Source organism: Malus sylvestris, chromosome 7 (assembly GCF_916048215.2).
Source record: "Malus sylvestris chromosome 7, drMalSylv7.2, whole genome shotgun sequence".
Lineage (NCBI taxonomy): Eukaryota > Viridiplantae > Streptophyta > Magnoliopsida > Rosales > Rosaceae > Malus > Malus sylvestris.
The window spans coordinates 3,232,784-3,256,553 of NC_062266.1; the positions used below are offsets into that span (position 1 = coordinate 3,232,784).

The following is a 23,770-nucleotide window of genomic DNA, read 5'->3' on the forward strand; positions in this document are numbered from 1 at the left end:
TAGCGACTCCCTATTTTTTTTTTCCGTGTGCAAAAGTATTAATCTAATCTACCTATTAATAAAATTCTTATTATCAACCAAAATACTAGGAAATTACCATTTTAACCCTGCCACCAAAACTGAACTCAAATAAAAAATATGGGCAATTTAATAATTACATGAACATAAATTTTACTGTTTTTTACAATAACCTAACATCCAGGTTAGTATCGCATTCCGTATTCAAGACCTCCAACTCTCTCAACAAATTAGTAAGTGATTTTGCAGTCAAGTTCCTTCACTCTTCTTCGAAAAAACACCTTCGAGCTACGTTGTAGTATGATTACCGGTTGTTGTCTTCCCGACTGATCATTCTTCCCCAGAAATCCAACTTCTAAGTTTAGCCCGATACTCATATACGTAGTTCGATATGGCAAATTTTTGGCTTGAGATAGTTTGCTTTTGTCTTCTCCAATGCTTCCCTATGCTTTTAAGTGTACGTTTCTCCTTTTTACAAGCATTTGCGTTGGCTTTCAGACATTTACTTTCTATTTCAAGATTTGTACGCTTATGGAGATCGAAACCTATTTTTATTCATAACGAACAAGAATATAAATTCTCAGCATTTGAAGCATAGAAAAAGAACCAATGTGTTACTCATTATTTTTTGTAAAAAACGAAGAAACAAATTCTATTTTTTCACTAATTTACTACGGTGGCCAAGAATCAAATTATCATTATATTTATTCATTTTCTAATTCTTCTTCAAGTGCAGGATGTGTAATTCAATTTTTTTTTATTGAGATTCCGATTGTATTCGCACTATTTTATTTGGGTTGCTAACTCAACAATAGAGTAATCGGCTTTTAATTGCGAGAAGTTAGCTAAAGGCGCAATCTACATACACTAACACACATTCACACTGTTTGGTGGTAGCATCTAATAGTGGCACGCTCACATACACGGCTCTTGAGTCTCGAATCTATCTTTGGCAAAAAGATAGTTTGGACAAAACAATTTATCGAGATAGCTTACTCCAACCAATTTGAGGCCATGTTAAGTAGAACAAAACATAAACAAATTTTTTTTTTTTAAATTTGGTCAAAGAACAAAAAATGATCCACATCCTCCTTCCTTGTAAATAGGAGTTAGCCATCATTGTATGTGAGGCACATTGGAGGACATCCATCAAACATTGTCTTAACAAAATATATCCTTAATATGTCATTACAACCTAAAAAAAGGGAAAAAGTTCCTCAGGAACCATGACATGACATTCATATTCTCTCTTTCTGAATTCTCAAGAAGAAGACCAATCACCTAACCATTTTCCTCTCTGCAGATCGACTCTCTCACAATTAATCTTTATGTAATTTTGTTTTAGAGAGATAAAGAGAGAGAGAGAGAGAGAGAGAGAGAGAGAGAGAGAGAGAGAGAGAGAGAGAATGGGGGTGGATTATTACAGCGTATTGAAGGTGAACAAGAACGCAACAGAAGATGATTTAAAGAAGGCGTATAGGAAGCTGGCCATGAAATGGCACCCTGACAAGAACCCTAATGATAAAAATGAAGCAGAAACCAGATTCAAGCAGATCTCTGAGGCTTATGAGGCATGTAATTATTCATTCTCTTTCCCTCCTTTCTCGTATTTCTGCAGGTTACACGTTCATTTGTTTGATTATTCTACAATCCGTCAATGGAAAGAGACATCCTTTCTTTATTGTCAATATGTAATTTTAAGGTTACGGTATCATATTCACCAACAAAATTGTGTCCGTAACATGTCAAATACATTTTTGACAATGTTGATTCAGGCACACAAAACTTCTCTATGCACATAGTGACGGGTATTTATGCTAACGAAGATTGTAATATGAACAATGATTAATATAAATTTGTGTAAAGAACATAAGATGATCATTTCAACATCTGCATATATTTACAACCAAATGGGGGCATTAGCCCAAATTGTACTTAGTTATATATTAGTGATTTCCACATGTTTTTTTCCTCATCTTATACACTCCAACTTATTTCTAGATTTCGGATTGAATAAACAAGCATGTGCAGAAAGAGAAAAAAAAGCGCGGAAATCATTTTCTTTAACTAAGTGGTTCTTTCTGAATGGTATCTAACAGTCTTTGCTCTTTCATCTATATATGCAAGCAGTTAAGATTTCATTTGGCTCTAGCTAGTAGTGTGAATAAAATAATGAAATGGGTTTGTGAATTCAGGTCTTGAGTGATCCTCAGAAAAGACAAGTTTATGATCAAGATGGTGAAGAAGGTTTGAAAGATATGCCACCACCTGGAAGTGGTGGATTCTCATATGGAGGTGGATCCAATGGATTTAATCCTAGGAACGCGGAGGACATTTTCGCAGAATTCTTCGGAAGTAGTCCCTTCGGATTTGGGTCATCGGGACCTGGAAAATCCAAGAGGTTCTCATCCGATGGAGGGGGGACGTTCGGAGGATTTGGTGGAGGTGAAAATATTTTTCGGTCATATAGTGAAGGTGTCACACCAAAGAAACCACAAGCAGTTGAGAGCAAATTGCCCTGCAGCCTTGAGGAGCTGTATTCTGGATCAACAAGGAAGATGAAGATCTCAAGGAGTGTGGTTGATGCTAATGGGTAACCTTTTTTTACACTCGATATGTTCTTTGTTTGTAGATTCATTGCTTGTTAGTTGAATATATTATTCCCAACTGATACAGTTTCGATTATGGTCGTTATAATTACTAAATGGAATTGTAATTAGCACTTCAAAATGGTAGTTTTGTGCTCCTCCTCCCTTATTTTGTTCATTAGGGAGGACTGCAGCATGACCAACTATTTTAGAGTGTCAATGATATATGTTTTTTTGTAGAAATCTCTACGTAAATATCAGCTGATCACTTGTTTTGCTTTTCATTTTTCCTCCATTGGGGACAATGAAAATCGCAGGCGCCAAGTGCCGGAGCAAGAAATATTGACGATTGATGTGAAGCCAGGATGGAAGAAAGGAACCAAGATTACATTCCCAGATAAAGGAAATGAGCAGCTAGGTCACCTGCCAGCTGACCTTGTGTTTGTGATTGATGAGAAACCACACAACACTTACAAGAGAGATGGCAATGACCTCATTGTGAATAAAAAGGTGACACTGGCCGAGGCATTGGGTGGAACCACGGTGCACCTCACCACGCTTGATGGTCGCGACTTATCAATTCCGGTTACTAACATTGTGAACCCGGGCTACGAGCTCGTCGTTGCCAGGGAGGGTATGCCAATAGCTAAAGAGCCTGGCAATAGGGGTGATTTGAAGATCATATTTGAGATCAGGTTTCCTACAAGACTGACCCCAGAGCAAAGAGCTGGACTTAAGCGAGCTTTGGCAGTCTGAAAAAGTGAAATACATGACCTAATTTCGATTGTAGATTGACCAACAGTTTGGGTAGTTAGGAAGTCACATACATTACAAGTCAAATCTGCACTTTTTGTATTTTGTGTGTGTGTACAATATACTTTATAAACACATGTAAAGAGTCATTCTTCAATTGTTAACTGCAAATCACAGTCTAACACATATGCAAATGTAACTTATTAAATTTACAAAAATGAAAAATTTATATACACGTGTCAAACTGTGATTTGTCTTTACGTATTTTTCAGTGCATCTGCTGCATTCTTTCATGTATATGGTTATCTGCTGCATTCTTTCATGCATATGGTTATGTAATTAGTCAGAGATTGATTCTCTGATTTGAGGTTAAACTTCATATAGTGTGATATATATATATATATATATATATATATATAACATGTACTGCCATGTGTTATATGACAAGTGGATTCATTTCAGACGGGCATACCCTCAAAAGTTCTTTTCTTTTTCTTTTTGTTTGTGTGGCCATGAAGCCCTTTGCAGTTCAAATTGCATCTCCAGGGACAACCATCAGAGTTTGAAAAAAAGGAAACTGAAATACTCTGCCATTCCTCAATAGTATACTATATACACTATTACCTTTTTTTCTTTTTTTTTTAAAGATAATTTTTGAGATTGATATAACTCTTCACATTGGTCTCTAAGATTTAAAATAATAGAAATGGCCATAAAATTATCCACCATCAATCATTTTTGCCATTAGTGAAAAATCTCTGTTAAATAAGGAGAAAATAACAAAAATACCCTCAAACTTGTCATATCAATTTGGCCCATAGTTCATTAAATTAAGGGTATTTTAGGTCTTTATTTAATAGAGATTTTTCACCGAATGACCAAAATGATTGATGATGGACAAACTTAGGACCACTTCTATCATTTCAAATCTTAGATCAAAGTAAGTAGTTATACAATCACATGCATTATTTTGGCTAAAAAGCCTTTCAAAAATGAAAAATGTGTGTTAAATGAGAAGTCTTATATTCGAGTTTCATGAATGACAAGTTTAATAATATTACATTCCGATCACTTTTCAATAAAAATATTATCTTTGTATAAAAAAAAATTAAATAAATAAATAGAATAAAATTACCATTATGTCTCTAATTCTAAAATCAATCATTAAAAAATTGTTAGTGTTACTCTAGGTACTTTTGATAAGTTTTTGTAGATGGTTGACAAAGGGAATTTCCTTGTTTATCACTCAATAATGTAAAGATCCTTGGGTTATATATGAGTGAATGATATCTATGTTTAAGTGCTTTCAAATGATATCTATGTTTGAGTGTTTTCAAATGATCTCTATGTTTGAGGTCAAGTCAATAAAGAATGAATCATGAAATGTTGATAAAAGGGGATTTTATAAAATTCTCACTTTGATAATTACAAAACCATGCATGAGATTTTATGTGGTTTTTTTTTTTTTTTTTTTTTTTTTTGTCTCACTGGACTCAAACTAGTATGTCACGACGTAACTTTTTGAGAACTTTCGAAATCAAACAGTTTTATTAAAGTTTTTCTCTTCCATTAAAATGAACATTTGTTCCAGGAAAAAAAAACCAAAAATAAATGGGAACATTCGCACAAACTTCTTTACCCAATTTGAAAGGATTTTATATATTTATTTATTTATATGCTTTGGAAATAAGACGAGAACAGTCAGCGGGGACCCACTCGCCTCCGGCTTTGACCTCGACAGTTGACCTTTCCCATGTGTATTTCCTCGAGAAATCTCTCTCTCTCTACTGAACGCCACGCTCCTCCCCGTCCCCCACTCTCTCTCTTTTCTCTTTCAAACGGCTTTAATTTGAAATTCCTTGAGCTCGCAAACGCGCATTTCCGCGTCCCCCCTTATTATATTACTGCAGCCTGCAGGGGACAATTCCCCATAGCCGGCCACCTACCAGACCTCTCCTCTCTCCTTCCTTCTCTCTCTCTGCATTGGGCGTTTGATTATAATTCAAAGGTATAATATTTTCATTTTCTCCATCTTAAATTTGTTGGGTTTTATTTATTTTTCAGTTTTCTCTAATGGGTTTTTAATTTTATGGTTACCCATTTGAAATTTATGTAATTTAAGATGGAAAAGTTTGTATTTTTCTCTGAATATGTTTTGGAATTTTCTAGATCTATTGTGGACTTGATTTTGAATTTGAATGTGGGCATGCGATGTTGGAGTCCGATTATGGCATTTAGACGAACCCATTTGCTTTGTTTGTGTTTCGATCTGCATTGATCAGTTAATTTGTTGAATTATTTCATGATTTTGCAAATTTTAAAGTTGTAGAATTTTGAATCCTGGCTATGTACATTTCCTTGAAGAATACATGTTTCTGTATTTGCTTAAGTTTTGAAAATTTGAATTCGATCTGCTTGATCATAAGTAGTTGATTTACTTGAATATATTCAGAATTTTGAGGCTCTCAATTCTCTGATATATGAGAACTGGGAGGTTGATAGGTAGGTTCCTTCCATTTACCTCCTAAGAACGATATGCATAATTGTTGTCGATTTTTCTCATTTGTGTTTTGAATAGTAGTCGTCCAATCGAGCGCTGTTCACTCGTGTGAAATGTAAACACCAAAAACATAGTGTTAATCGTTATAAGGGAACTGGCATTTACTTCTCCCTCATCTTTCACATGCCACTTGAGCTAAGGATGAAGGTTATAAATCTTTATGGTATTCACACCTCGGTCTTATAAGGGTTTCTTGTCTGCCATTGCGATTTAAACTTTGGATTCGAATATAAGAAGTCATGTTTGTCATGTTTGAGTTTAGACTGGACTTCTTTGATAGCATGTGGACGGAGCTTGAAAAGAAAACCAGAAAGTGTAATGGGAAAAAAGTTTTGCTTTTAAGGACACACTTGGTACTTCTTTCTACTTATGGTTATCCTTTATGAAATAGATATGGTTAGAGAGCTTTTCCCTTATCTAGATTGGATCATTTAGAACTTGGTGCATGAATTAAACATGGTGTATCGTACAATGCTTATTGTTTTGCATCACCTGTTTATTGAACTTTTTTTATATGTTCGGCTCAGATAAGTAGCTGCGTACCAGCATGGCATCCAGTAGTCCATTTTTTGATGACATCCGGACCAAATCTGAGGTTATTGATCCTCCTCAAAGTGAGGACATGCTGGATGTTGGAGAAAGTGTCGATGATGCTACTGAAATGCCCCAAAAACCTAATGTGACAGTTTCTAGCAGTGTTCGCGAGCTGCTGGAGTGCCCTGTGTGCTTAAATGCTATGTACCCCCCAATCCATCAGGTTTGATTACTTAATAATTTTGCTTTATCTTATGAAGTCAAACCCACTCCCTTAGTTTTCATTCTAGTATTAATTCTACTCACTTATTCACGATATTGTAGCTGAAACTAGCGTGCTTTCTCACTTAGCCCTTACCGATGCTAATAATACTAATGAAAAGGGCTTGAAAACTTTGAATTTTAACGATAAGGACAAAATAAAGGGTAAAGTGAATAGTACCAGGATTGACTTTTTAGTGTAAAAATATGGTTTTTCGTTAAAGTAAACAGTACCGGGAGCTTTTCGTTAAAGTTCCCTTATTTTAAAGTAGCATCAAGTGTGAGGTTTTGACTTTGTGGGAGGGGTTCTCTTGGGAAACTGGTAGACGAGGTGCTATCATTTGCAACTTTGTGGACGGGTTTCTGTTATGCCACTATTGGTTTCACTCCTTACTAACCCTTGCCAAGTGCATATTCTTGAGCTGTTTGATTTTATTGAGTTCGCTTTTTTCCTTCAAATCTAAATGGTCTTTGGCGCATGTAAGTATTTTTAAGCAAGAACATATTAGAAGGCCCAATTGTAACTAACTCAACTTCTTACAATATAACAACTATCACTCTCTTGTTATATCTAATAAGTCTACCTATATCGTAATTACATAATTTTATTGTGGAGTCCTTCATTTGATGTAAACTTTTTTCTCTCTTCTTAAACTTTTTCCTTTAGAAAGTTTGAATTTATTTATTCATGTAACATAGGTTTTTGTCAAATTTATTTACAATATTTATTAAGAAAACAGAAAAAATAGTTCTTTTGAGGGATGGGAAGCTTTTCAATAGGACCCCAACTTTGTTCTTTGCCTAATTGGCTTTCTCGCTTTTTGCAGTGTTCGAATGGTCACACATTATGTTCTGGTTGCAAACCAAGGGTTCACAACCGGTGCCCCACTTGCCGGCATGAGCTTGGTAATATCAGATGTCTTGCGTTGGAGAAGGTGGCTGCTTCTCTGGAACTTCCATGTAAATACCAGAGTTTTGGTTGCATGGGCATATACCCTTATTACAGCAAGCTAAAGCATGAATCTCAGTGTCTCCATAGACCCTATAACTGCCCCTATGCTGGTTCTGAATGCTCCGTCGTTGGAGATATTCCTCATCTTGTGGCCCATTTAAAAGATGATCACAAAGTCGACATGCACAATGGCAGCACTTTCAACCATCGCTATGTAAAATCAAATCCACAAGAAGTTGAAAACGCCACGTGGATGTTAACGGTATTATTCACTTTTGCCTTACTTATTGTTCTCCATTATCCTTCTTCATTCCCTCACAATTTAATCCTCAGCCAACTCAAAACCATTTAGCTTAAAAGCTTTGATGATCGATAAAACAAAGAGTGAAACATCTGTCTCTGAAATGCTCTATGAGTCTTCCCAGCCTTCGGAAGGGTGGACTGCCGTGGCGAAGCCACCAGCTGGTCCCCTTTTTCAAAATAGAAAAATCTCTGACACAAACAAAGCATAACTAGAAATTTGCTATCTTTTCCAAAATCCGTCTTTGACACAAACGAAGCATAACTAGAAATTTGCCATCTTTTCCATTCTGCAGGTTTTTAGTTGCTTCAATCAGTATTTTTGCCTACATTTTGAAGCTTTCCAGCTCGGGATGGCTCCCGTCTACATAGCATTCTTGCGGTTCATGGGTGATGATAACGAGGCAAAGAACTACAGCTACAGTCTAGAAGTAGGTGGGAACGGGAGGAAGATGATTTGGCAGGGGGTGCCGCGTAGCATTAGGGATAGCCATCGCAAGGTTCGTGACAGTTTTGATGGTCTCATTATTCAACGCAACATGGCTCTCTTCTTCTCAGGAGGAGACCGAAAGGAATTGAAGCTTAGGGTGACCGGAAGGATATGGAAGGAACAGTGACAGCAATCTGTCATTTTGATCTCTTTCGTTCGATCATCTTATCTAGTTGGTAGGTCAGTCGCTTTTCCTGGTTACGAGTCTCTTCTGGCCATGTAGTTTAGGGAATGTAGGAAGCAAACTCTCTTTGCTTGTTCATGCTTTAATTGCATGAGTAGGAAGGCACTCTTATAAAATTAAAATATCCTTCTATACAGATTTGGACTCTGTATGGCTGGCATGCAGCAAATGAGACTTGTTTTTGTGATTCGATAATACTCGATTATTGTAGGATATTATCGATTATTGTGGTCTAACATCCTAGTGGATGGGGTGCGGGGTCGCGTACTTGTACTTGCAACGTCAAATTCACCCTTCTCGAACCAATTAACTACCTTATTCCCTAATTTTGAGGTAAGGATACTCTCTGGATCAATTCACTCCGGATTCGGATCCTTTCTACTCAGTGTTTGAGACCAAGAGTTTTTTTCTGTCCATATTAATCCGTCCTTCTTAGGGATAAAAAAAAAATTTAAAAGGAAAACACCCACGTGGCACAATCTGGGTTGTCCGATTACAAAAAACAAATTTGTACCAACGGTCCACATTAATTTGGTTAGAAAATAATGTTAAAAATACAGAAAAATGGAATATAAAAAAAAATATATTTCCTATAAATACCCAACCATACTCTTCTAGAAAAACTGCAATTAGAGCAAGTCCACCCCTAAGGACTTTGCGCCAGCACCCAGCGCATTTATCCACTCAAATGAACAGTAATAGACTGGAGTGAACAGTAATAGGCCAAGGCATCTCCACCCCTAAAAAAATGCGCTGGCACCCAGCGCATTTTTTTGGTGTGTTTTTTTTTTTAAGTTTATTTCGGATAAGATTTTTAACCAATTTCAGATAAAATTTCAAATAAACTTAAAAAAAAAATACACACTAAAATAAAATTACATACTCATCAAATAAACTATAAAAAAAAAACACACTAAAATGAAATTACATAAACTCATCAAATACACTTTATTCTTCAACCACAAGTTTTTTGGTATTTTTTTTTTCACACAAAAAGTATATGAAAGCTTTGGTAGAAAGTGTAGAAAATATTGAAATGTGGTGTAAGGTGGAAGATGAGAGTTAGGTATTTATAGAAAAAATAAATAAATTTTTTTTAAAAATTTTATGTATTTTTTAATATTTTTTCTGTATGTTTTAATAAATTTTAATTAGTTAATTAACGTGGACCGTTGATCTGTGATCGGACGGTATATTTTAAAAGTAAAATTTACATTTTTTTTACCGTTGGAAATCCAACGGTCTAGAAAAACTAGCCGTTGGAAATCCAACGGATATAAGCATGCCACGTCGCTGATGGGATCCGGAGCACAAGTGGGCTGACAGCCCTGTCGGCTACTCGCGGCAGCGCCTGCGTGAAGCGCACGCGCCAGGCAAACTGCCCAGCTTCTTGCTCAGTCTGTTTTGGGCTGGTCCATTGCCCAGCTCGGGCTGGGTACCAGTCAAAATGAGGGGTGGACTTGGTTGACAGGGTGCTGGCCCTGTTTTTGTGCTGGGTCCTGGGCAAAATCCACTGGGGTGGAATTGCTCTTAGGATAATAACACGTGGTGTGACGGGATTGGTTAAAAAATCATATCCAAAATTAAACATAATATTTTTTTAACAAAAAAAATTTTAAATGCCAATTGCCTGGACAATTCATTTACGAGGTGGAGATGCACTAAGCAATTACTATTCACAGAGGCAATAATTGTCTAGCCCTAATTGGATTATTAGTCCTTGTGGTGACATGGTAGTTGGAAGATAACTCATGTGGTAAAAAAAAAGGATTTAAACTCTTGTAGTGAAGTTTGTTAAGATCTATGTCCAAAATTGAAAATTCCGTCAACTTTCTGTTAATTATTAGCAGATGAGCCACACATATTAGGCTAAAACAGAACTCTCTATTAATTCACAGCATGTGGGGCTGGCTCACGTGCTAACAATTAACCGAAAGTTTACATAATTTTTAATTTTGGGTATAAATCTTAACAAACTTCACCACAGAATCTTAAATCCTAGTTTTTTTTTATCACATGAACTATCTTTTAACTACCTGTAACCATAGAGACTATTAATCTGATTAAGCCTTTATTGCCCGATTGCTTGGGCAATAATTATCCCCTCACGTGAAGTTGCTCTAAACAATATTAACTACAACAAACCGTTCACTAAAATAGTTTAATTAAGAATATAATTTTGTAAATCTTAATAAATCATCGTAGGATAAGAAATTATACCACACAATTCACTCAATTCTCGCTTTTTATCTCTGCTTGCCGCCCTTCTCGCTCTCTCTATAATTCTTCAGGTAAATAGGTGGAGTTTATTAATTTTATTCGTTTTTTTCATTAGGATGTTGTGATTATATGTGTGGCCTCTTTTTATTGGTTGCAGAATGTCTCTTCAATCTAACTCCTTTCTTTCTCCATTAATTTAGCTCCTCCTCCTCCAACCGTCCTCCAACCGTCTCTCGGCTACCTCGCCACCACCTCCGCCTTAGTTTCAACCGGAGCTGCTACTCTTCGCGCCAGCTTTCTACAGTAAGTCCTATCAATTTCTTTTCATTTTTACGTGTAGATTTTCCAGAGTTGAAATGTGAGCTCAATTCCATTATTCAATTGATGGGTTTTCTCTAATTCATGTAAAGAAACCATTTGATATGAATTTATCACATTTCGAGATTACGGATTAGTAAACGGGCTATAATTGTATTGTGGGTAGTGGGTGTCGGTTCAAGAACTGTCATTTTTCTACAGTGTGCAGCTTAATTTGATTAGATTGTGCTGTTAAAGTTAGAGCAATTGGACACGAATTACAGTCATTGGTTATTGGTTCCTTTTGACAGAGAAGTATTATTACTTTGATTTTAGAGAATTGTTGAGTTATTCAAGTTTCTAGCAAAAATTATGATCATGTTTTTTCGTTGTAACGATTTTTCAGATGGAATCAATCAACATGGAGATAGGTACCGTGCGGTAAGCTTTCTTCACTTTTATAGATAAATTCAATTGGTTCCTACGTGTATTAGTTGAAAATTCACTAAACAAGCACTGTTTTTACCTACAGATCATTTGCATTGACGCTTATCGGAAACATTAATTCTGTATGATTTGCTCTTGCACTATCAATATACTTAGTTAGCATTGCTGATATTGATAACTTCATCTCCATCTTAGTCTTTCATATTCATGGCATTGATGATGTCGCTAAGTAGTTATGAATTTCATTTTCTTATCATCATTCATCGTAATCTCGACAGGTGTTGCCTTGACAACCGAGTACTGTGGATGTCAAGAAAAGGTTCAAGAAAGTTGGAATGGAGAAATATCCGTCCACTTCCACACATTGTAACTACTGGGAAATTAAATTTGAGCTATCAGAGGTTGATCTTGATGGGTTCTGAAGTTTCTACTGGGAAGCATCCCCTGAACCATTTCTTCTGGAGAATACATTCAATTCCCACTAGTTTGGAGGAATCATCATCAGCACATGCAGAAACCTATAGCGGAAATGATGAATGTACAGATAAAGATTTGCAGCAGGAACTTCCTTCTCAGCCTTTAAGAAGTAATGAGGTACTCATGCCACTAATTAGTTTAACATGGTAAATTGGGCAGTAAAGGAAAAAGTTCCCACCATTAAATTCCATGGTTATCTTTTTCATGATCAAAATCCATATGTTTTTATAGCACAGGTTCGTGATAATATCTAGAATTGGATATAATCTCTCACTATGGATCTTGGAACTGGTCCAATCTTTTTTGCGTTATAAATCCTTGACAGCATTTAAATGCATGGATTTCCTTTTCTATTTTTTTTAGAATTCTTGGCTAGCGGTGGCTTTATCTGTATTGTTATGAACCCACACTTGTTAGTACTAGATAGTAGACAGACATAGTTTTTTTTTTTTTTTTTTTTTTTTTTTTTTTTTTTTCCTTTTTCAATTTCCATTTGGGAGCAGCCTCTCCATAAATGGGGGTAAGGCTAGCCGACATTCACCTCTCCCAGACCCTGCGTAAAGCGGGAGCCTTGTGCACTGGTTACGACCTTTTTTCAATTTCCATAGGGGTGAGGATTGGAGATCAGGAAATGCCAAAGAGTGACCGCTTTCGCTACCTAGGATCTATCTTGCAACAGAACAGAGAGTTGGATGAAGACCTCAACCATAGAATACAAGCTGGATGGATGACGTGGAAGAGTGCGTCCGGCGTGTTGTGTGACCGTCAGATGCCACTGAAGCTAAAGGGAAAATTGTATAGGACGGCAATAAGGCCGGCAATGCTTTATGGCACGGAATGTTGGGTGGTGAAGCATCAACACGTACATAAAATGGGTGTAGCGGAGATGAGAATGCTTCATTGGATGTGTGGGCACACTAGAAAGGATAAGATTAGGAATGAGGATATCCGAGGTAAAGTAGGAGTAGCCGAAATTGAAGGAAAGATGAGAGAAAATCCGTTACGGTGGTTTGGACATGTGAAACGAAGGCCTACTAACGCTCCGGTTAGAAGATGCGATTACGGGACAGAGGTTCAGGGCCGAAGGGGTAGAGGAAGACCTAGGAAGACTTTGGAAAAGACTCTAAGAAAAGACTTAGAGTACTTGGTTCTAAAGGAAGAAGTGACGCAAAACCGAGCGCAATTGCGTTCTAGGATTCATATAGCCGACCCCACTTAGTGGGAAAAGGCTTTGTTGTTGTTTCAATTTCCATATATAAAATATATATTTCTTTTGAATTTCAGATGTTCAAACTATCCTGATAATTTGGATTGGTGTGAAGAAAATAAAGTGTTTGCAGCTTAACTTAGTTGTTAAAGTTCTATATAATTTGGTCTCTGTTTCTTTAGGTGCTTCTTACACTAAAAATTGTGATACTTTGATTTTGGGATAAAGCTTGATTTTCCTACTATTTCCAGTGTTGGTTAAGGATTCATGCTTTCAACCCTTCTGTTGCTCAGTAGTAAATGAAAATAGCGAGTCGTTTGGTTTTTGCTAAAGGAAAAATGGTTAGATTGTTAATGTCAACACATGATTGAAAAGGTGTTAACTCCAATAGTTACCTAGATTCCGTTTGTTCTTAAGTATATGGTAGTGTTAACTGTTAAGGCTGGAAAGAAATAAAAGGACTTTTGAATATTATTAGAGGAAAGGTTGGGGAATACTAAGATCTTGGACTTCACTTTGGGCATGGGTTTGTTTGATATTTCAGGAATATATTAGATCTGAAGAACTAACTTAACGTAAAACGCTATCAGTTGCAGTCACTGCTAGCTGATTCTGAAAGAACAAAGCTCGTCAAAAAACTAAGTGAAGCCAATCAACAAAATCGGTTTCTCAAACGACAGGTTTGTATGTATCTGTAGCATTGGCCTTTCTATAATTTGACACCTGATTCAATATGTCATTTAAATTCTCCTTCATCATTTTATGGGAGTGGCCTACCTTTTATGCTGTTGCCATCTGTGTTGATTTCTTAATTGATTTGATGGGGTTAATAATATGCATTTAGGAATGCATTCTAGCAGCAGTGTGTGTTAATTCTACTGAAGAGTGAAAGACTCTTTCACAAACAGGAAAGTAGATTAAAACCTTGTTGAGTCCAGTGCTTTTCAATGACACTCCATGGCTATCAGTAAATACTCCATTTAAAATAAAAGCCATATTACTGGAGGAAAAGAAATTATAACTGAGAGATGAAGCGTGAATGTTAAAATTGAGTTGTTGGCTTGTTTAGCATTAGCATATGAGTATTAACAAATTTATACATAAAGGTTCACCTATTCATAATCTCATTTTAAATTTGAAGGTAGTTGAATTGAATATACTGAAAGGTGACGATGCGCCCACCACTTTCATCATTTGGGTTATGAGAAAAATGACACAAAATATATTGCATGAATTTTTGTTTCAAATTATTTTCTTCACCCAATAGCTCGTCTTAAGCTCTTCGAGAAAATTAATGTGCATATAAGTTGTAACTATAATTCATGGAGCTGTTCAATGGAGACATCTTGGACGTGTATAAGGTTATTTTGTTTAATCATCAAGCTTCATATACATCTTCTTTGGTCTTTCAGTCTAGATTGCTCTATCATGTGTCATAGATTTGACATCTGAGATTGATTGTCATTTATACAGTTGCATATAAAGGAGGATGCGTTGGTTAACTTCAAAAGTGAACTTGCTGTCTTGGAACTTCAAATTCAGGTAACATATTTTACAAGTGCTGGTTGATCTGCACATCTTGCATGAACATATGTCAACACTTGTGACTAATTTAAGGCCCTAGAGATCAGTATATTTTTCACATGTGAGTCATCTAAGTCCCAAGATAGGCATTCTCTCTTTCATGTTTGGCCTCTTTAACATTCTACAAATCCCTTTTTTTATACAAAAAATGGTTGTAGGTCGAGCACTATTTGGAAGGAGCAAGTAGTTCCAGTCCCAGTTTTGATAAAGTCATATCCGCTGCCAAAATGCATTTAGTTAGACGTTTATAGTTGCTTGATTTCAAAAGCCATCTTGATTTAATTCTGCTAAAATAAATTAATCTTTAAGAATTTCAAACATCAAAACATAGGATCTATATATCATAAACCTTTAACCTTTACAACAACCGCTTTACTAATAACATACCCATCGGCACTTGTTGAACATTGTGCTATCATGCATTACGGTCCCACATGATTCAATAAAGTCGAAGACTTGTGATGGCATGATTCCTTTAGTTGTTCTAATGGGCAGGCTTTGGTGAAATTGGCAGAAGAAAACACCAATTCTGTCATTCCTGAAGGTTCAAGAAAGATTAATGGGAAATACATTCAATCCCACCTTCTTTCCCGTTTAGAAGGTAACTTGCTCTAGATTGATTTATTTATTCCTTCTTACTCACTCTCATTCCTTTTTCTGCTAAATCTTTATTCCTCTCCTGATAACTGAGAAATTTTGTTAAGAAGCATTATATAGCATCATGAAACAAATGATTCCGCACAAAGATAAGAGTGTGTATTTTCTTCTCTTTCAATGGCACGATGTTTCCTAAGGTGCATCTCCTCCACCAATGTAATTGAGCCATTGCATGAATAGGTGCCTTGAGATGTTCTCTCTGATTTTCTGTTTTTCCTAAAAATATATTTGTAATCGATATTTAAATTCATTTTCAGACCATCGATATCTGAACAATCTAAATAAGTCATATACGGGTTACAATCCTATAGTGAAAAGTAATAAGAAACATAATGTAGGAACAAAGACCACTTGGTTGAGGAGTGAGAAAGGGAGGAAGGACCACTTAATAGTTGGGATTCAGAGCAGAAACCTAAGGAAGAAGGTTGGTTGACTCTTGGCATTTGGGGAAAAGAAATATGCCTTACTTGGTAATGGTGGTGGTGATCACCTCTTGAGTAAAACTCCTGGGCATTAGTCATTTGGAGTCGATACGGTTTTCATGCAAATGGTTAGGATTCTTAAGTTGAAAGAGATTATTTTTTTATATCCTGTATAGTACATGGGTTATTCCTTATGTTCTCATCTGATCTTCTGAACTTTGGTATTTGGAAGTAGGATAAACATTGGCAAGATATTTGGGTGGGGAGCCCTGTTTTAACTTCAGAATTGTTGTTTCCCAACTTATATCGGATTTCTTTGAAAATGCTGTCATGTCGTTGTTGCGCGTAAACTTTCCGTATGTTCTAACCAAAAGTACTTTTGCATGTGTGAAGCTGTACATGAAAAGTTGAAGGAACAGATAAAGGATGTTGGTGCTGCACAATCCAAGGAGGTTCCCCTATTCTGGTGCGGCATGGCTGAGGTAAATATAAGCCTTTTACTGGGTAATTCCTTTTCCTCAACTAACGGAGTGTGGTAATGATGAGTGACTTTCTGGAATATGATGATTCGGGTCACTTTCTTCTTCATTGCAAAGAAAATGATGACAAGAGCGTTTTTGTCTTGATAACAGAGTGTGCAAGTTATGGGCACTTTTGATGGATGGAGTCAAGGAGAGGATTTATCTCCAGAGTACACTGGTTCTTTCACTACATTCTCGACAACATTAATGCTGAGACCTGGAAGGTACCTACCTGATCACTCAACTATTCCTCCTCTTCCTCCCTTTCTTCACTCTGACTCGTAATTTCATTTTGAAGGTACGAAATCAAGTTCTTGGTTGATGGAGAATGGAAACTATCACCAGAATTTCCTACAGTTGGTGAGGGATTAACAAAAAATAACTTGTTAATCGTGGAATAGATCGAGGTCCACAGATAAAAGGATGTTGGTCCTTATTTCTGCTTTTGGTACGGAAAAACCCAACATTTTAACTACAGATAAAGGATGTTGGTCCTTAATTCTGCTTCTGATGTACAGAAAAACCTAGTATTTTAACTGCTAGAGCAGAAAAGGAAAAAGAAACGAGCATTTTATCTAAAATCTCCGCGAAACTGTTTGCTTTGTATCGTTATACATAATCAGATGCGGTGTATTGTGCTTGATGCAGTTGATACTGTTGTATGTTTGGTACTGTGTCAGATCAAGAGGTTGGATAAAGAGGTTATCAAATGAAACCACCAAAATCATTGTGATTCCTTTCGGGTGATGACTTGCACACTTCCGTTTTATTCATTTTATTCTATTTCACTTGTTTTTGTTGTACTTTGAATGATTGAGTAAACAAAAGCAGGATCACAAGATAAACACTGAAAGGAGTGTAAACGAACGAACTTTTAACTGAGGATTACAATTATATTACTTTCTTTTTTCCTCTCAATGTAATGTATTGTTAGCACGAGTAGTGGTCGCTCAAATTATTCTAACATTTGTTTTTCTTCTTCATTAGTATATGTTACAAGTCGATTGTTTCGCGATATGGCCACTGCTCTTGAAGTGTGGAACTCTATGTCAATGGCGAAATACCCCGATCATAAAGGCTGTTATTAAATGAGTTCGCCGTCCTCTATTTTCTAGCCCAACTCGGCTCATTTAAAGTCAGCCCACATGGGTCTGGGCTGTGTTTGGACCGACCAAATCCTATTTAGATAAAATGTAGAAGCATGTTGATGATAGAATTTTGAATCACGAAATCGTTGCAAGGTTACCTATTTTTAGTTAGGAAAATTTTATTTAAATCCATCTAACTTAATTTTACACCCAACTTACTCTTTGCACTCATTTAATTTTTAACTAAACTATTAATATCTTTTTAAACTCAAATTTAATATCTAATATACCCCCATAAACCCAATTCAATATGTGGATTTATTTTTACACCCATTTGATTTTTAGAAGTTTGGCGAAGAAACCACCCAGAGGCCAAGGACGTTGTTCTTGTTTGTGAGCATAGACAAATGGTTACAGATCAATACCACCTGCCCACTCTGCAAGTTCAATATTTTGAAGTCCGTTAGCCAAAGCAGTAGCGAAAAAGAGTCTTTTCTCTGGCACAAAACGTGCAAGCATTGGGAAAGAGAAGAGACACTGGCTTCACCTTCTTCGGTTTTCTAGGGTTTTAGCTAGTAGGGTTTAATTATAATGTTTGGGTTTATTGATAAATTTAAGTTTTATTATTAATTTCATTTTGTACTTAATAGTAATTATGCAATAGGGTAAAATAGACAATTAACATTCAAAATTTTAAGTTGGGTGTAAAAAAAGGTTGCATGGGTGTAAATAAAATTACCCTTTTAGTTACCATATACATGAACAAGTTTAAAAGTATAATGCCTTCTTTTTGCTTGCTAGCTATATTTCATATTGTTTTTAGTTCGGGCAACAATTTTATTTCTATTCTTACTTTTTTTTGTTTTGTGTTCGTTCTTACTTGGTTTCATACTCTAACATGTATTATTTAAATCCTAAATTCAGAAGGGGAAACAGATTAAACAGATATCAACCCAAGTTAGTGGTTGTGGGAAGAAATATTACAAAATATGGCTTTGTTTTAATTAAGAGCTAAATTTCCTAAAAAAAACATATTGATTTAATTAAGAACTAAATTAAATAATTAGTTCAAATTAAATCAAACCATAAATTCAATCCCACTAGGTCGTGGGGAATCAAATTCCACATATTTTTCTACTACATTCAACACATATAAATACGCCTTGTATACAATGCTAGTCATCACATATCCAATTCTCAAATCTCGTTTTTTATCATGGGGGGAGCCACATCCTATTTCAACACTCGACATCATCCTTGAGTTGGCATGATTCAAGGTCATGTTGTTTGTGGCAAAGACCTCGTCGGGGATGATCTTGCAAACATGGCACAAGAATGCTGATTGTTTGGTGATATGGTCACTGCTCCTGAAGTGTGGACCTATGTGTCAACGGCAAAATACCCCGGTCATAAAGGCTGGTACTATAATAAGCCAGTAGTGCTCTATTTTTCTGGCATAGCTCGACACAATTAAAATTAGCCCACGTGTGTTTGGACCATGTTTGGGTTGAACTAATTAATAAATGGATCGTGTTGGCGGATTTCATTGAATTAAAATGTAAGTGCAACTTTGCCTAGCTATTGCGCAAAAATTAGTTGCAAAAGTTAATTTATCTACTATATTAGAGTAGAGTACTTACTCTCAAAATGTAGGTGCAACTTTGCCTAACTGCGTAAATATTGTTGTACACTGTTGTTATTATTATCTAATCTGTATTCTATCTACCTCTCTAAGCAATATTAGTAATTAATTTTTACATAGCAACTTTCAGTTAATCCTTTCTTCCAACAACAATTATATTGTCCATTTGAACCCCATAAATGGGAACATATTTTTCAATGGGGCCAATTGGGTAATCATCTAAGAATATTAAAAACTTTGGCTTGGTTTTAATTAAGAGCTGAACTAAATGATTTGTTTAAATTAAATAAGAAAAGTCAATCCCACTAGTTATGGGATTCAAAGTTGGAAACTAATACCAGATTCCTTACCTATAAATAATCAGCTTATTTCAAAAGATGGACTTCAAAACTGGAGCAAGCTCAACCCTTGGAGAAATTCAGAAAGCCCTATGGCTAAGGCAAACACCAAAATGCCATAACATTCGTGTTCTTCACCAAGCTCATGGAGAATCAAATTCCACATACTTTTCTACTATATTCAACACATTCTTAATATAAATACACCTTATATATAGTGCTAGTCATTCACATATCTCATTCTCAAATATCGTTTGCAACCATGGGAGAGTCACATCCTTGACCCGACATCATCCTTGAGTTGGCATCAGAGGCGGATCTATTAATGGACCAAGGTGGTTCTAGGACCACCCAAAGGCTCAGAAAAGTGGCTATGAAAATCTCCAGGACCACCCAAATCCTGGCTATGGTGGAGGAGAAGAGCAACCATGGCTACCGAGCACCTTCTGCAAAATAGAAGGAGAAAGAAGATGACTCTTTTTCTTTCAAATTACTTGGCCAAAACAAGACCGTTCTGAGCCAAACCATTAAAAAAAATGGAAAGCGTGCATTTTTTATTGTGATTGGACATCCGATCACATCTCTTTGGTTTAGACTCCATGTGAGGTTTACACACTGGGATTCCTCAACTCTGCCAACTAGTAAAAAACTTTAAACTTACCCTCCTTCTCTACGCTTATTGCTGACTGCTGCCCAGTGGGCCTATAATCTTTGCTAGCATTTGGGTTTAGCCTCTAGTTTGCATACATCTTCCATTCTTCTCTTCGATCCCAAAACCCTAATTAGAGTTTAGTTATGCAAGTTTTTTTTGGGGTGTCTAGTTTATTTATTAGTGCATGTTGTGAGGACTTGTCACTCAAGTGATCAACACAGTGTTTGTCTTTGTATTAACGGCAAGAGTTTTGATAGTCTCACATTCACGACAAGAGTTACACATTATGTAGTTATACTTCAAGACAACAAAAATATTTATTTTATTTTGATAGACAGATAGTGACTTTGTTGTTTTTTTTTTCAATGTTATTTTGGTCCTTTTTTTTTTTTTGAGCTTTAAAATTAGAATCACCCCATACTAAAATCCTGGATCCGCCACTGGTTGGCATGGTTCAAGGTCATGTTGTTTGTGGCAAAGTCGTCGTCGGGGATGATCTCGCAAACATGGCAAGAATGCCGATTATTTCACGATATGGTCACTGCTTCTGAAGCGTGGACCTATGTGTCAATGGCGAAATATCCCTATCATAAAGCCTTGTATTATAATAAGTCAGTCGTGCACTATTTTTCTGGCATGGCTTGACACAATTAAAGTTAGCCCAGTGGATTTAGGCTGTGCTTGGGCCGAACTAATTAATAAATGAGTTATGTTAGCTCATCCCATTAAAATAAAATGTAGGTGCAACTTTGATTAGCTATTGTGCAAAAATTAGTTGCACAAGTTAATTTATCTATTATATCAGAGTAGAGTACGTACTCTCAAAATATAGGTGCAACTTTGCCTAATTATGTAAATATTGTTGTACATGTTGTACATAGTTATTATTATTATTATCACACGAATATAGTTAAATTGTTTTAAGGGGATTTAATTGTTCATGTCTTTACTTAACAGGCTAACTCCAATTACCATTACTATTGCTAACTTCAATTCAAATGGTAAATTAGCTGTAACTTCTCTTATTTATTCTAGGTTAGTTTTGCCAAGTATAATTGGGCTATTTTCTCCCTCTCTTTCTTCCACTTAAGCTTCGAGTATTAAGGGTTAAATTTTAATGGCCCATTTAATTTTAGGAAGCCTAAGAAAAGTAGTAAGTTAAAAAGTGAAAAAAAAAAAGATTTCTCATATCACATTGACAAGTAGTAGCTGAACATAAAATTAAACACGTGAAAGTAAAAGATAAAAATAAATATGCTATGCTTAGCATTGTTGAGAGAGAGAAAATTGAACTCGAGAGCTCGAATGTATGGTAACTAGTAAAAAAAACCTCTTGCGTGACGAAACACACATTGTCGCGCAAAGTCACTTTGCACGACGAAATTTTAGAGTTTGTCGCGCAATATGTTTAAAAAATAAAAAATATTTATTAAAAAATTCGCGCGACAAATTTTGTCGCCTAAACCCAATTTATTTATTTTGTATTTAATTTTATATTTTAAATTGTAAAATAAATTATTTTCATAGTTTTTATTATTTTTTTAAAACTTTGCACGACGAATATTAATATTTCGTCGCCTAAACCCTATTCATTTTATTTTTATATATTTTATATTGTTAACCTAAATTATTTTCTTTGCGCAACGAATCAACATTTCGTTGCCTAAACTAACACATCCCGACCTGGATTGTTCACTAGGACTCCGAATCGAGATGTGTCAGTTTGGTATCAGAGCCAATCCTGGACCGGGATGTGACATAAACCCTATTTATTTTATTTTTATTTAATTTTATATATTTTATATTGTTAACCTAAATTATTTTCTTTATTTTTTATTATTTACTTTGCACGACAAATCAACATTTCATTGCCTAAATCCTATTTATTTTATTTTATTTATATTTTAAATTGTAAAATAAAATTATTTTCTTTTTTATTATTTTTAAAAACTTTGCGCGACAAATACTAATATTTCGTCATATAAACCTAGTTTATTTAATTTTTTTTATTTTAAATTGTATAATAAAATTTATTTCTATAAATTTTGCGCGACGAACCAATATTTTGTCACGCAAAATTGTTAAATTTTGGCGGGTGCCGAAAATGGGATGCGTGAAATTTAATTTTTAAATTTTTTAAAAACTTTGCGTGACCAATCTTTCATCGCGTAAAGTTTTGCGCGACGAACAAATGTTTCGTCGTGCAAAACCCTAAAAATTTGGGTGGATGCCAAAAATGGGGCGTGGGAACTTTAAAAAAAAAAAATTTAAGACTTTGCATGGCCAATCTTTCGTCGCGCAAAGTGATACAGTTTTTAAAACCAAAATAACTCCTCCACAATTTTTTCAATGTATATCTCTCTAGTTATCTTACCTCTCATCTCTTTCCCTTTCCCTAAATCAGACCCCCTCTCTCACACTCAATCTCTCTCTCTCTCTCTCACTCACTATCTCTCCTCACTCTCTCACTCTTTCCTCTCTCCCTATCTCTCACTCACTCCTCTTTCCCTATCTCTCACTCACTCTCAATCTTGCCAAAAGGTATTTTCTCTCTAAATTTTAATTTAATTTTTTATTAATATGTGTTTTTGGAGTTAATTTTGGGTTTGGGGTTGGGTATAGGGTGAGGGGTGGAGTTTGGGGTATGCCGATTTTAGGGGAATTTATGCCCATTTTTTGGTATTATTTTATGTTGTTTTTTTTGGTTATTTGACAATGTTTATTTTTTTGTAGGGAATCGTCAGGACTTGACGGTGAAAGTTGAGGAGTTGAGGATTATGACGCTATCAGACTATATCCCCCCCCCCACCACCACTACAACAAACTTGGATTAGGATTTTATTATTGTAATTTGTTAATTTATATGTACATTTCTAATAAAATGTATATTATGGATAATTTGATCACTATTTTTCATTTGTAATTTTATTTTGAATATGTCAGTTTAAATTAAAGTAATTAAAAAAATAAAGCTATACAATTAAATTAAATTAAAAAAATTAAAATTAAAGAAATCTTGCGCTACCAAATATTTCGTTGTGTAAACAATTACTATAATTAAATCAAATAATAGAAATAATAAAACAAAAGGTCAATTTAATTAAATAAAAAAATAAAAACCAAAAACATTTGTTGCGCAAAATCTTACGCCACCACATATTTCGTCGTGCAAAATGTTAAATTAATTTAATTAAATAAAAAAATCAAAAATAAAAAACTTTGCGGATGAAATATTTCGTCATGCAAAGTACCTTCGTGCAACAAAGATGAATTTTTGTCACGCAAACCCTATCGTCACGAGCTTTGCGCGACGAACCATGCACGACAAAAATTATGTCGCGCAAGATTTTGAGCGATGAAATTTTATTTTGCACAACAAATCTTATTTCGTCGCGCAAAGTGTTTTTTGTATTAGTGCTAACTGTTAACAAACTAAGAGTCTAAGATACAAATGTTTTGCATAGTCTCTTAACAAGTTAAGTTCATGGGGTTAGTGAACAATTGTGACAACTCGTCCCTGATTTTTCATTTTTATAAATTTTTAAAATAGTGATTTTACAAAAATGCCTTTAGAGGCA

General features: G+C 35.4%; 3 protein-coding genes across 5 annotated transcripts; all 3 read left to right on the forward strand.

The window, feature by feature from the left end:
* The first annotated feature begins 1,204 nt into the window (after positions 1-1,204).
* LOC126629611 (uncharacterized) lies at positions 1,205-3,594 on the forward strand. Its single transcript, XM_050299689.1, has 3 exons — positions 1,205-1,589; positions 2,214-2,611; positions 2,924-3,594. The coding sequence occupies exons 1-3, from the start codon at positions 1,425-1,427 to the stop codon at positions 3,360-3,362; spliced, it is 1,002 nt and encodes a 333-aa protein (XP_050155646.1). The 5' UTR covers positions 1,205-1,424; the 3' UTR covers positions 3,363-3,594.
* Positions 3,595-5,156: 1,562 nt separating this feature from the next.
* On the forward strand, positions 5,157-11,163 carry LOC126629364 (E3 ubiquitin-protein ligase DIS1-like). Of its 3 annotated transcripts, none has more exons than XR_007625743.1 (5): positions 5,157-5,367; positions 6,447-6,676; positions 7,542-7,928; positions 8,263-8,636; positions 11,061-11,163. XR_007625743.1 is itself a non-coding variant. In XM_050299387.1 (4 exons), the coding sequence occupies exons 2-4, from the start codon at positions 6,467-6,469 to the stop codon at positions 8,581-8,583; spliced, it is 918 nt and encodes a 305-aa protein (XP_050155344.1). In that variant the 5' UTR covers positions 5,157-5,367; positions 6,447-6,466; the 3' UTR covers positions 8,584-8,835. The 3 variants fall into 3 exon arrangements, 1 of the variants encoding a protein (XP_050155344.1); XR_007625744.1 differs by lacking the exon at positions 11,061-11,163 and adding an exon at positions 8,852-8,966; XM_050299387.1 differs by lacking the exon at positions 11,061-11,163 and having other exon boundaries at positions 8,263-8,835.
* Positions 11,067-17,115, forward strand: LOC126629363 (protein PTST, chloroplastic-like). Its single transcript, XM_050299386.1, has 9 exons — positions 11,067-11,163; positions 11,564-11,598; positions 11,883-12,198; positions 13,879-13,968; positions 14,762-14,830; positions 15,368-15,473; positions 16,345-16,433; positions 16,584-16,696; positions 16,771-17,115. The coding sequence occupies exons 2-9, from the start codon at positions 11,564-11,566 to the stop codon at positions 16,871-16,873; spliced, it is 921 nt and encodes a 306-aa protein (XP_050155343.1). The 5' UTR covers positions 11,067-11,163; the 3' UTR covers positions 16,874-17,115.
* Positions 17,116-23,770: the final 6,655 nt, after the last annotated feature.